Raw genomic sequence first — 14,231 nt, 5'->3', positions numbered from 1 at the left:
AATCAAAATTTTTATCAATTTATTATAATTCCAATTCCAAGTGTTATTTTTTGGAAATATTTGTAGTAGGGGAAGTGAACGTGAATTTTTTTAGCTGTTAGGATATTTTATAAAATGTGCAAGTTTTCCGGAGAAAAGGGGATTTTTGCTTCATCATTTTCTTACATCTATGATATAATCAACAAAATAAATCTGTAGAAATCAAATTACATATTTATAATCAGATATGAATATATTTAATTTAATGAATTATCACAAGTTAAACTTAATTTTAAAAAATTAATGATTTTTAGATTACTAAAAAAAATCATAAGAATACCAATAACTATAAAAATGCGTATAAATGTTTTAAAAAAGATTTATGATTTTTATAAATTTTAGGCCGTATTTTTAAACTAAATCTTCCCAGGCCGAAGGTCTCTAAATATTATAATGAACCAAATATCTAAAATACACCCCCCCCCCCATCCCCTCACACTAAATCCCTGGTGTTGCTAAACGGTTGAATTTTTAAAACGGTTAACCCAACATTTTAGCCAAAAATGCAAGCCTAGCGATTTCGTCATCGATGAAAAAGGGTTGGGTATTGCATTTACAAAATCTCTAGGCTTACGTAATATTATTTTGGCTGAAATCTTAATTTAAAATTGACAAATCGAGCAGTATAACAACATTACCAATCCCCTTTGAAACAAATATCTATAAATAATTTTATGGTTCTCTAAAGATTATAAATATTATCACAAAAAATGAAAATTACATATCAATATCCTATATATTTTAAAGTTACTTTTAAAAAGTTATTGAATAGTGAATTCAGTAACTTGGTTGGTACAACACTACTTTTAGAAAAATATTTTCATATTTTTTAACGTAGAGTGGTGTTCCTATACCTACAAAAATATTAATCAAATATAAAAATCAAATAAAGTAAACAAGTGTAATATTAGAATTTATGAAAATGATAAATGTTGTGAAAATAAGGTTAATAAAAGAGGTCCATAAGTCATATGTTAAATACTTGCAAATAATCTAAAAAGAGAAAAATTTAGAATATTTCATAATAATGTGAGTCATATTATAAATGATTTCATATAATACAAATAAATCGATCGAATATTTGAAACGGCTATTATTCGATGATTATTTTTATTATTCGTTTTCGTCAAGATTTCGAATAATTGTAATATTCATAAATTACGAGTCGAATAACGAATAATTCGTTTTAATTATAGTTTTATAAGTTGGATATACAAATCTATAGTTATAATACAGCATTCAGAAGAGTCTGGAGAGAATACAAATTTTATATTTTTCAAGTTATGAACAATAGAAATAATTTCACACTAAAGTTAAGAACAATAGAAATAATTTCACACTAAATACGAGTAGCCAAAAAGAATACGAATTTGTATTTTTCAAGTTATGAACAATAGAAATATTTCACACTAAATACGAGTAGACAAAAATTAGTGAAGAGTAATCTGGATGTATAATTTGTTATAAAGTTGATGCTTCAGGTCCTGAAATAACTAAACATATCTATTAATCTATAAATGGATCAATAATAAGGTTGTTGCAAATGGGTTAAAGAACAACCAAACTTCAGTGATGAGGAATTTTAGAGAACGTTCAGCTCCAATTTCCCATAATTTTGCAGAAAAATCCTTAAGGATAAGAAAATAAGGCCTTGAGTAATTAATATGGAAATATATAGGACAAATGCAATATCAACAACTAGAGCAGATGCCATCTCGTACCTTAACATCTTGTAAAGCGACACTTTGTAACTCCGACATTATACAACTGACACTTTATCACTCAGACATTTTATAACAAAAATACTTTATTACTCTGTCATTTGATAACTCTTTACAACGCAACACTTTGTAATGGGACCCGTTATATTGCAGCACGTCAAAAAGATAGGTAAAGCACAAAAAAGGTCACTTCGAATTTAAAGAATCCTTCAATCTTATCCTAATTTTATTTTAATCAGTTTCATTTACTATTGAGTTCCCTTTAGAAATTGAAATTATTTTGTTGATTTTTAATAATTATACTTGAAGTATCCAAAAAATAATTACGCGATAAAAACTACGATTTTAAAGAGGCTCACCAAAATTTTTAAATGATCCGAGTCTACAATAATCTCATCCTATGACGTCATTGCAATTATTCTAAGTAAAAAATAAAAGCCCGTAATACTTTTTTTTCCCTGAGATTGATGCTACAGACTCTAATTAAGAAGGGGATAATTTTCTGTAGGAAAATCAAAAAAGGAAGGGTAGGGTTCATACAATTTTAATATAAATATTGTGTTAATTGTTTTTTTTGTCTATTGTGGTGTTAGAAATTCCTTGAGAAAAAATGTTACTTCCCCTACTCTTATTTTATTTAGCATAAATAGAAGACTGATAGCTCGTAAAATAAACCCATAATAAAAAAAGATAATCGGTTAAATTTCATTGTCAGCTTTAAATTAACATGATCATCAACTGTAAAAAGTTGTATGGCTAAAATTTATGGAATATAATTTTAAATATTATCAAACTCATAAAAATATCAATAAGAGGATAACATAATTGTACATTGTATTTTTCATAAATTTTTAAATCGAAAACTTCAGCTGAATAATCCTCAAAATCCAATTCATGAACTGAATAATTTTTATATGCCTACTATCGTATTTAAAGATTGCATTATTTTCAAACAACGCAAAAATTGAGAATATATAAAATCATTAAGAATAATAATAGATGTGGACAAATCCAATTCATAAACTAAATAATTTTTATATGCCTAATATATTCGTATTTAGAGGTTGCATTATTTTCGAACAACACAATAATTGAGAATATATAAAATCAATAATAATAGATTTGAACAAAGGAAAAAATTTTAGAAAGCAAAGGGAGGGGATACCAGAAAAATAAATTTATGATACACACGACTTTCTTTTGAAAATGATTATTTTTTGTTAGCACTACCTTTTTTGAAGAAAATTAAGATAACTGCAATCTAACTTTTAGATTTAAAGGAATATAGTAATTAGTTACATTTCAATGAAGGTAACTATTTTATGTAACTAGATATATTTTGAGTTAATGCAGCTAATTACTTTGTCCCATCCCCGAATAATTAAAATAAGATTAAATATATTTATAATAGTATAAATTTTCTATTTTCACATTCTTTTATTATTTTGGCACATAATATTAATTTTAGTTATAATAATAAAAAATTTCAAAGCACCATGATTGGATAGTAAATTTTAGTTATAAAAATAAAAAATTTCAAAGCACCATGAATGGATAATATATTTTATTTTGTGTTTAAAATTAAACCTTCGTTCATCATATGTTTTTTGAAAATGCATGAAATTAAAAAAATACCGCGACAATCTCACGATTATACATTAATTGATAAATATAACAATCGTGAAAATAATTTTAATAGACAATATGCACACATATATACAGAAAGATTACTAATATATAGACCTATTTTGATTAAATATTGTGAAAAAAAATTTGGTAAATAGACATTGAAATTATTTTTATATAAATATTTAAAATAATTAAAAGGTAACAAATATGAAGTTAAAAAGCTACACGAAGTCAAGTCAGCTGAAAAATTGTGTATAGTAATAGGAACAATTTTTAAACATATGCCACTAAGACCAACCATTTTTAAAAAGATAGCAAATGATCATTTACCAAATCATCATATAGGTAAATTTATAAAACCTTCTGATTCACTCATAATCGAGGATGAATTGCAAAGAGCTACATTAGTTGGGAATATCTTTAAAGAAAATCTTGTTATAGGTATCAAAATTTGATTTCATAATTTATTCATTTAAAATTAACAGGTGTCACATTAGCCATAATTTGTTGTGAGGATAAACAAGGTTGTTTATTTGTAGAAGATTACATATTTCCACCTTTACCTAAACAGATTCCTTATGTTTTGATAAACAAACCATCAAAGTAAATAAAGCTTTGTTTATTACAAAAAATTATTTAATTATACCATGATAAATTAAGCAACCCTAAATCTGAATAATTTTGATTTTTCAATATCTGACAATCTAAATATAATTTTCACAATAGAGGAATTTATTTATAAATAAATTAGCTTGAACTCTCCCAACCTGAAATTTTAATATTTACCTGTAAATCTCAGCTAATAATACAGGGTTGTATTACCTAAGCTTTATTAAAAAATGGTTATAATTGAAATATATTTAAATTTCTACTGTTTTAATCAAAGTTGTTGAAGTATCTAAATATATTATCTGTATCTGGATATACTTTATAAAATATATTGGTATCTTGATATTATTTTAAAAGGATCTGTAATAAGAAATTTATGAATAATAAATCAGATCTTTTTTTCATGAAATTGCATTTTTTAAAATTTTAATTTTTTGTCTCCATTTTCTAGGCAAATTTTTATAATGAATGATAATTTAAAATGCTAATTATAATAGAAATACTTTACTTATCTTGTTTTTATATCAATTTTGAAAAGTAAATTATTGGGACAAAAACATTCAATCAAAAAAATAAATCTAAATTTTCAAAATATTACAACATGACTTTTCATTAGTATCAGATTTGCACAGAAATCAAGAGGATATTTTGGAAGATGTTATGATTGTTTGATTGAATAAAACATTTAATATTAAAATTAATTTTTAATTTTTTTGCTAGTTTATTATGTTTATATTGAGTAGAATAAAAAAATATAAAAAATGTTATTTTACTGATATTAAGTCAATATTTTTCTATGTAATCCGAAACCTGAACTCTTTTTAAGATTTTTATCTCTGAACCCAGACTGTTCACATCCCTGGTTTTTATTTTATACCTATAAATTAAATGTTTATAGATACGTAGCTTTAATATCGGGTTTGGGTCTAAGTAATCAAAATTTAAGGATGACTCAAATTCAACTTATGATCGACACTATAAATGGAATGATCTTGGGAGACGAAAAAAATCCACTAACCATTGAAATGGCAAATATTGTAAGAGTGATCATTGCTGGTAACTCTATTGGTGAAGATATCTATTTAGATAACTTATCAACCAGGGTAAATCATATATGGAAATGGAATAAAAAAAATATAGTTAGATTGATAGATTAAATTAAAAGAATGAATTAACAAACAAAATAAATAAATAAATTTATTATAAATATCTCTTAATTTTAACATATCAAAGGCCAAATACATATCGAACAAGATTTGCCTATCTTCCTTTGACAAAATAAAACAATTGGATGATTTACTATTCGGATTAGCCGTAAATATAAATGAATTTTAAAAATTTTTTGTGATAGTGATAATTTTGTAATTTTATTTCCTAACTTGAGATTTAATTTTTGATTATATTTACTAGTTTTGTTAAAAGTTGCTTATAAAAAGTTAAGAGTTACAAATTATATTCTTAAAAATGTAACTACTTAAATTAAAAAAAATGAGTTTTGGTTATATTTTAAAAGTATCGGTTACAATGCAAGTTACTTTAGAAATTATTTTTATTACTCATAATTTTTAATACAATATATATTTTTATTATACAAAATATTTTTGCGATTTACCAATTTTAATCAATTAAATCTAAGTTAAATACTATTTAAATAAAAAAATATACAACATTGATATTTATTTTCACTAAAAAATATCACAATTTAATATTTATTTGCATCGAAAGCAATATATAAATAATATAATATTTATTTTTCAAAAAAAATTGGTTTAATTGTTAAAACTCACACACATGTTTTGACTGCAACTATGGAACAAAATAGTATATATCAATTCATTGATTAATACTTTATTAACGTTCTAATTTAAATCTTTTCCAGAAAGACCAAGACTTGATTTGATTAAACCCGATAATATGAATTTACTCATCTAAAAAAAATATTATTGAGGCATAAAATGAATAAGCAATAAATAATAAAAAATATTTAAAATAAGCTTCCCCCCCCCCTCGGGTGTAAAGATCACCCCCTTCCCACTTTTGATACAACCAACACCCAAAAACAGTTTAAAATATATTTTTTTTAAATGTATACTCCATTGCCTTTTAATTTTCTGACGTCGCATGCCCTTTTCCATACGTTGCCCGTCATATCCTCTTCAGAAAACTGCCTTCACATTTAAGCTATTGAGCCATTGTTGTTCCGCTTTCCATAGAGTTGCGTTAATTACGTCTAATCCCAACATCCGGACTTACAATAGTCTCCTGGGACCTATCCCCTATACCTCTAACTCTGTATTTCCAACTTTTTGCTGATATTGTTGGTGGTTGTCAGTCTAATCTTCCGCTATCTTCGGTAAGTAGTCCATCGCGTCCTCTTCCTAAATTACTAATTCTCCCGACATCCCTTTAAAGTCACCCAGCTCTCGTTGTTCCACTTTCCCTTATTCCATCTCCCATTTTATCACAATCGCTTTCCACCTCATTTCAACTAGTGCCCTCACCAACAACATTGGTGCATAAATATCGACTTCTCTTCCCTATATATACGCTGCCTCCTTCACCTCTTCACGTCACCATCGATTACAAAAATTCAAATGTAGTCTTCAGCCCATAGGAGACCCCCCCCCCACACACGATCTTCAATGATGCGACATCCATATTGATTCCCAATATTTTCATATATCCCTCTCCTCTCCATGCTAACTCCTTTCTACTATTCTAATATCATGACATTAGCTAGTTTGCCCACAAAAAGATCGCGCACCATGAATTTTATAAAAACTTTCATCACCTAAAGTTCGAGCGATATCATCCCTAATTTTTATCCTCTTACTATTCTCTATCAATGCCACTAATACTTATCCTATTCTTCTATCCTGATTTTAATTTCTAAAAAAACTACCCGGCTCTTTTAAGTCATCATAAAACTTTTATTTTGCCATTTTTACATAGCCCCTTTATTGAATTATTTAGTTTCTATTTTTATTAGTGAACTTCTACTCAACTATCACCAAATTACCTCTCCACTTCTAAACACCTACGGCTCTGCCTCGGTCTTCCCTTTCTATGATCTGTTCCATTATACAATTACCTTGCCAAATGTCCCCCTACCCAGCATTTGAAACACCTTCCCTCATTTTTTACCATCCTCCTTCCCTCATTTTATACCATCCTCTTTCTTCACTAAGAATCCCGAGTTTTTATTCCTATTGGAAACCGGTGCATTCATTCCACTTTATCTGGCAATAAATACTATACCCCGTTTTACACTAACTTTTGTCCCGACAAAACCGGCCACACGTCATGCATCGCATATTATTACCCATCCGGGGGTAGAGTGTCGAAATGTGACTGCTGTACCAAATTTCGCGCCCTAACACTTATTCGCGACATTCTTACTATGGCCGAACCTATAGAACACCACACCACTACTCCTTCCGTGAAAGTTCCTTCTATATGAGTTCCAACGCTCAGAAACCACCATCCATCTCTACCCTTTTTTCCCCAATGAACTAGACACCAAATACCGATATCACTCAATCGGACTATTAATTTTTATTTTACTATGAACTATTTTCAAAATTGATGTCTAAAAGGCGTGTTAGCTTTTCCCCCAAAATAAGCTTTCCTAGACTAAAACAAACGTTCTCACAGGAGCATTAGATGTAAATGAGACAATATACATTATATTTAATGAACAGTATCTTATGTTGTGACATTCCAAAAGGAAATGTAATTAGTTACTTTAACGACCTTAATATTTATTTGCTTATATAATTTTCATTTCTATTTATAATGCTTCTCTTTAGTGTTTAAATGGCTCGATGATTTTTAAAGACGGCTAACCCAACATTTTAGCCAAAGTATATTACGAAGCCCTGGAGATTTTCTCACAGATGGCACAAAGGTTTGGACATCTATTAACGGAATCTCGAGGCTTGCATAATATTTTGTGGCTAAAATATTGGTTTAGCCGTTTTTAAAAATCGAGCCGTTTAACAATACTCTATTTTTGCATATTTTAGAGTTCCGTTAACGTTGACATAATGGCCGGCCCCTATGATCCCGCGAATATCATGCTCCCTCAACAACCCCTCAATAAGCGATTATTCCAAAAATGTGTCAAATTATCCTCGTTTAATTCCGTTTCGAATCCTTACGAATGTATCATCGATGGGATTCGGTTAGTTATGACCTTGTGATACTTCTTATTTTAACATTCGATTGAATCGTGGCTTCAGACAATTCTTTTTGTGGGGCCAAATGGTTTTTACTCTTCGAATATTGACGTATCAACACTTTTCGCCGAAAAATATTTGTTTATTTTACCTGTTACTGAACCGACATTAGATCTTATAATGCGTGATTTATTGTACCTGTTGCTGATCCGACATTAGATCTTATGATGCGTGATTTATTGTACCTGTTACTGAACCGACATTAGATCTTATAATGCTTGAAACATTTTTTTAAAGACAATAAATAAAATTAAAGATGTATATTTTTTTAAAAATATGATTGAAAATTTTATATGACCTATAAATACTTTACAAGAAAATGATATAATTTTCGAAATAATTCAAAGGTCGATTGCTTCATGAAGCATGCGCTCAGAATTAAAGTTCTATTTTAGCCTCCACCTCCCATCTTGTAGTTAGCAGGCAATAAACATTTGGAAATCCACTTTCCTCGCGGTACCTTCACAAACCACATTGCAAAAAACGGAAAAAGATTGAGATGCTTAATTAGTTTTTAACTTTTTTGCATTTCTAATCGAGATGCCAACTCTAGCATCATACCCTACCTTTTTCACTTCTTCTGTCATCAACCACGGATTTCCCGTATTCTTTTCTAGACATCTATGATAATTCCTCTAGCAATAAGCTTCGTTATGCCACCTGACTACAGCCAAGTATTTTTGTCATGATCACTTTTAGCAGACCTATCCTTTTCTATTTTAAAAATAATATCTTATGCCTGCCCGTATGTAATTATCTTTGATGGCATTTTATGGTCAAATGACAAACTCCACATTTAAAACACATGAGTTGATCATTTTCAATTGAAGCTAACGGCTCATCTATAAATAGTAGAATATGTATATTTTCAATATTTTTAACGGCCAGACTATTAAGTACATGTTTATAAGAGGAAAAGAATTGCAAAAATTGTGTTTTTTATAACCATTAGCTGACATCTCCACAAGCTAAAAAATTACCCAAATCAGTGCAAAATAAAATCGCCAAGCTTATATAATCGTTGTATATTGCGCATTTCTATATCCATTTACATCAAACGTTTGTATCTTCTTAATTATTGTTAACATTTTATGTATTTAATTATTTTTATCATAGCGATTTGTGAAATTTCCTTACATGACAAGGATTACGATAAATTATATTATAGATATTTATTTTTATATAACATAATATAAATAAAATTATATATATCTATTTGGAAAAAGAATAAATAAATAAAAAATCACTTGGTGTTTTATGGAAAAAGATAAAATTATTTGTGTCTTGCAATTATTGGTCTTTCGAGATTATTCGAAAATAACCGATTTAATCCATTATCCAAAATTATAGTTAAAGATTGATCTTCAAACTAAGTTCATGTAAAACCTATCCTATCAATAATCACGCTTTTTCCTAAAATAACTTATGCTCAACAACCTTTTTGGATCACACCCTTACTTTTTTAATTAGGACATATTTTCCATATCATTCTATCGAGAATTTCTACCTTAGATAAAAATTGTAGATCAACATAAGCAAATTAAATTACGGCAACATCTATTCCATGGAAGGCGGTATAAATATTCACAATCTTAGACCCTTTTTAGTAGAATATTCCGTCATTGCAGACAATTTTATTTGAAATGGCAGGCGCGTAACCAATAGGGGTAGGTAGTCAAAGGCCTACAATAAATGAACCTAAAGATCACCAATTAAATTTATCGGGAAAATATTCCAATAGTGCCCCACTCTAGCAAAATCCTGGATACGCCTATGTGAAATGCTATATAAATTTATATATAAATTACGTAATTAGAGTTAAAAATATTATTTTTTTCTTTATTAATTAATATAATTAAGCCACAAATTACATGATCTTATCTATATTTAAATAAATCGAATTAATTCGTTTAAACTTATTTTGTTAAATTAGGATTTTAGGGACGTCCGGTCAAAACATTGACGATATTTATAAATATACAGATTTCGATGATAGGTTGGAAATTTTAGAGAACACCCTAAAATGGACCCATATGGCACCGACGTGTCCCGATTCTTTACGTAAATAGTTATTTATAAATTGTTTTTTTGTTAATCGATTTATATTATAAATATATCGTTGTAATCTTTGAGAGTGCAAGAACGAATCTTTATGATTTAAAAGGGGGTCAAACGTCTGTCCTGACCATTATTTCAGGATATGATGCATTTTGAAGACAATCTATTTGGGAATAACTCGTCCAATCACAAACGATGTTAAACTTCTTTTTTAGAAAAATCATCCAAAAATATGACGCTATATCTCGGACAGACGCGTATCAAAGACCCTAATATTCTACCTCCTAAACGGACGTTTAGCCCTCTTAGTATTTTTACGGATCCTAAAATATTAATTTATATTTGTATAGCGGTAATGTGTTTTTTTCCGACATGTATTATTTTTTTTTCAAAGGTATTTTAAATATGGTAGAATATATTTCCGATAAAATCAGATCTTTAAATTTTAAAAAACGCGCCTAAAAAATGATTTAAGTTTTTAAAAAAAAATAACACATTGCTTCTAACATGCTATTTAATATAAAAAATAAAGCTTAGTAGTGCGACCTAATTGAGCGTTTTCGAAAAAAGCAATGCGTTTTTATTTGTTTATATATTGTGATCAATTTTCATAATACCATTTAAAATGCATGGTTTGCGTTTTTCATAACTAAAAACGCAAACGTTCAATTAGATCGCGTCGCACTTTAAGAAGCATAAAATTTTATAAACGAAAATTTGAAAAATTTTTAGCAATAAATTATTTTTTTGACACCGTGAAAAAATTTTGACGGGTACTCATAATTTTCCGTCTCAATGCTCTGTTTATTTCTAAACAGTCATCTGTTTGGCCGTTTTTACTTCCTCTAAACAACCTAAAAGGAAAGAAGGTATTATGATCTTCAACGTCTGTTTTTGTACCGAAAAACTATGCAAACAAAGTGATATTTATTTAATGTGCAAACTTAAAATACGCCAGAATGGGAATGTCCATAGTAGCTCCTAGACTAATCCGAAATAAGTTTTCAAAAAAATAATCTGAGCGTTTGGCATGGCATAATAGTTTAGTTATTATCAGAGACAGGAACCGGAGAATCTGGCAAGAACTTTAAAAATATTAGAAATAAGAAACAGAATCTAAAAAAATTAAATTCAGTTAGTTCTTAGGCTCTTGCTTCTTAGTCCTTAATTCATTTTTTTTACAAACTTATATTAAATTTTTATTTTTTTAAAAAAAAGATAGCTTTTAAATCTTTACAATTTTCGCACCCGGTAGAAAAAAATTTAAATAATTATTATTTTCGTTTATATGGAATTTGTTCAATGTAAATATATTTTTTATTATTATTTTAATATTTAAAAAAAATTTAGTATGTCTCACATTCATTTTAAATAAATTAGGGTAAGTCTAGACACCTTTTTTCAAGAAACCGTTTGCCAAACCTAATTGAAGAAAAATTCTGAGCCTAAATCACACGGGTTCAGTGGTCTCTGTAATTACTAAAAGTGCTATCGATGCAATTATTACTTATATAGGAATAAATTATATCTTGTTAAAAATAAATCAAATCTATGGTCTATTATATAAGTGTTGTTAAAACCCTCGGCTTCAGCTTATACCACAGCATTTAATTTTTGCGAGAATATGACCAAACCTTTCTGCCATCTTTTGGTGAAATTTTGAGGTTTGGATAACATTATTTTCGGTTAGTATCTTGATTTAGTTGTTTATCGGCTAAATCAAGGTTTTTTAACAACACTATCTTATCTATATTATATATATATAACATCATTGAATAGCCTGTTATCCATTCTTTAACAACGAGCCATTTGTCATGAAAGAATGTCCTCATATCTATTTTGCCGGGAATCAAGCGGAATTTAAGTGGAAACATTATCAGGGTAAATGATATTATTGAATTTATTACTATTATTAAGCATTTATATGGAGCCCTACAAGAGCCTAATATTTTTAGGCTGTGAATTGAGATTTAAAAAAGTAAAGCTCCCCTTGTGGGGTATATAAAAAATATATAGGTCCAACTAAAATAAATTGCCATTACCACAGCTGATTAATTTAATTTTCTATTAGACTCTATAATAAAATGGCCTAACAGATTTGACAGGTTATCGACAAAAATGATTAAATTTTATTAAAAATCATTTTTAGTATTATATTAACCATGGCTCAGATTTCCAAACCTTTACTTAACCATTACCCATTTCTCTCTCAATAGTATTGTTAAACGGAAATGGCCGGAAGTTATTTGTCAAAATAAAATTATGTGAGCCTCGAGACTTAACAAATAGAGATCCAAATCTTTCTGATAATGAGCAAAATCTCTAATATTATTTTGACTAAAATCTTAATCGGGCCTTTTAACACTACTCATCTTTAATCACACTCCTTACCATAAAGTACCAGTTTTTTATATATATTTCATCCTTAAAAAAATTGAGTTTATTATCTTTAAAAATTAGGCCGCAACAGGATCCGAAATGACTTTGGATAATCAGAAGTTCAGATTGGCCAAGTTTATTAAAAATCGGCCGAAAATACTTTTAAAAGACCTAAATCAGCCCTAGAGTTCTACTTAACTAGATTTATATAAATGATTTTTTTTTAAATATTATTATTATTTTTTTTAATACATAAAAAGGAGATGATGGCCAAAAAGTGTTACTCATAAATGTTCCAGAGTTCCATAAAACTTCTCAAATGGTATTAATCAATATATCTAACTTTACTTGTCGCACTATATTATTTAACACAACTCTTTAAAAAAAATGTTGTTTTTATATCTTTATAATACAAATATATTTGATTACAGTGTATATATGTATATATTTTTATACATTTGTGAAATGCCACAGAACATAAAATAATTAGGAACGTATATTAAAATTTTATCTCATAGTAATGACTTAATAAGGGTTGTTAAAAAACCTGATTCGGGTTGATTTTTTAAAACTGCCCGATTAAGATTTTAACCAAAATAATATGTATACCTCGAGATATGGCGAATAGTTTCAAAACCTTTTTGCCATCTATGAGCAAAATCTTCAGGCTTACACAATATAATTTTGACTAAAATCTTAATCGGGTCATTATAACTACAACCCCCCTACCCCCCCTTTAAAAAAAGACCTAAAGTGATGACTTCTAAAATATGCTTATTCAAGAATAAGTACATATTTAAATGAAAGAAGTAAAACCATAAATAAAAATTCCATTTCTATTCAAACGGCCATTTAAAATTATATAAAAAGATGAACTATGGGCCGCCTAAGCGTTTTTGAAAAATACTGATCTTAAGAATTAATAAGATGCACATATAGGACGCCTAAAGATAATTATTTTTTTAAACAGTAAAAATGATATTTTTTAAAGGACGCACGCATAAAAATGGAAGATATGTTGTTATATTTAGGGCCTTAAAAATTTATTTGGCATTTCCTGTATATTTATAAAAAATAAGATCTCAAAACGAATATTTATGATATAACCTTACATTTAATAAGATAATATTTTTAAAATAAAATTTATCTCATTTTTTTACTATTTCTTTCCTGAATCCAAATATAAAAATACTTGCAAAATTGAAATGCAATCCCCCACCCCACACGAAAGCTCATGTAATTAGAGCGAGACTTCGAGGTATAAAAAGTTGCTGATGTAATACTCCGTTAGGATCCCAATGTTATTTGCTTCAGTTTATCATTATGAAATTTGATTTACAGTGGTAATTAAATAATCACTTTTAAAACAACTTATATGGGAGAAGAAATTATTCAGGTTAATATTTATACCCAATTCAAACGCTTATTTTAACTGAATCTAAGAGGTTTCAATCCCTTTCTAAACTAAATATGAGCTTAAGTTTGATGGGGGCTATGGTTAATCTATACCAGTGTTGTTAAAAAGCTCGTTTTAGCCGATTTTAACCAAATAAAATAC

General features: G+C 28.1%; 1 protein-coding gene across 1 annotated transcript; it reads left to right on the top strand.

The window, feature by feature from the left end:
• The first annotated feature begins 3,373 nt into the window (after positions 1-3,373).
• LOC135931316 (DNA polymerase delta subunit 2-like) lies at positions 3,374-13,055 on the top strand. Its single transcript, XM_065468350.1, has 9 exons — positions 3,374-3,536; positions 3,588-3,830; positions 3,875-3,992; positions 4,897-5,101; positions 5,232-5,312; positions 8,024-8,181; positions 10,170-10,297; positions 12,074-12,175; positions 12,934-13,055. Exons 1-9 carry the CDS (start codon positions 3,374-3,376, stop codon positions 13,053-13,055), a joined length of 1,320 nt encoding a protein of 439 aa, XP_065324422.1.
• Positions 13,056-14,231: the final 1,176 nt, after the last annotated feature.

Source organism: Gordionus sp. m RMFG-2023, chromosome 1 (genome assembly GCF_954871325.1).
Source record: "Gordionus sp. m RMFG-2023 chromosome 1, tfGorSpeb1-WG-v2, whole genome shotgun sequence".
Classification (NCBI taxonomy): domain Eukaryota; kingdom Metazoa; phylum Nematomorpha; class Gordioida; order Chordodea; family Parachordodidae; genus Gordionus; species Gordionus sp. m RMFG-2023.
Note: the sequence above shows the minus strand (reverse complement) of the source record. Positions and strands in the feature narration are given on the sequence as shown.

What these genes read in the sequence shown, in the direction of transcription:
- LOC135931316 (XM_065468350.1), top strand. Translation starts at nt 3,374, where the DNA reads ATGCATGAAATTAAAAAAATACCGCGACAATCTCACGATTATACATTA. An exon ending in ATATTGTGAAAAAAAATTTG is followed by an intron (nt 3,537 to 3,587) that starts GTAAATAGACAT and finishes AATAATTAAAAG; the next exon opens with GTAACAAATATGAAGTTAAA. An exon ending in ATTTACTATTCGGATTAGCC is followed by an intron (nt 5,313 to 8,023) that starts GTAAATATAAAT and finishes TGCATATTTTAG; the next exon opens with AGTTCCGTTAACGTTGACAT.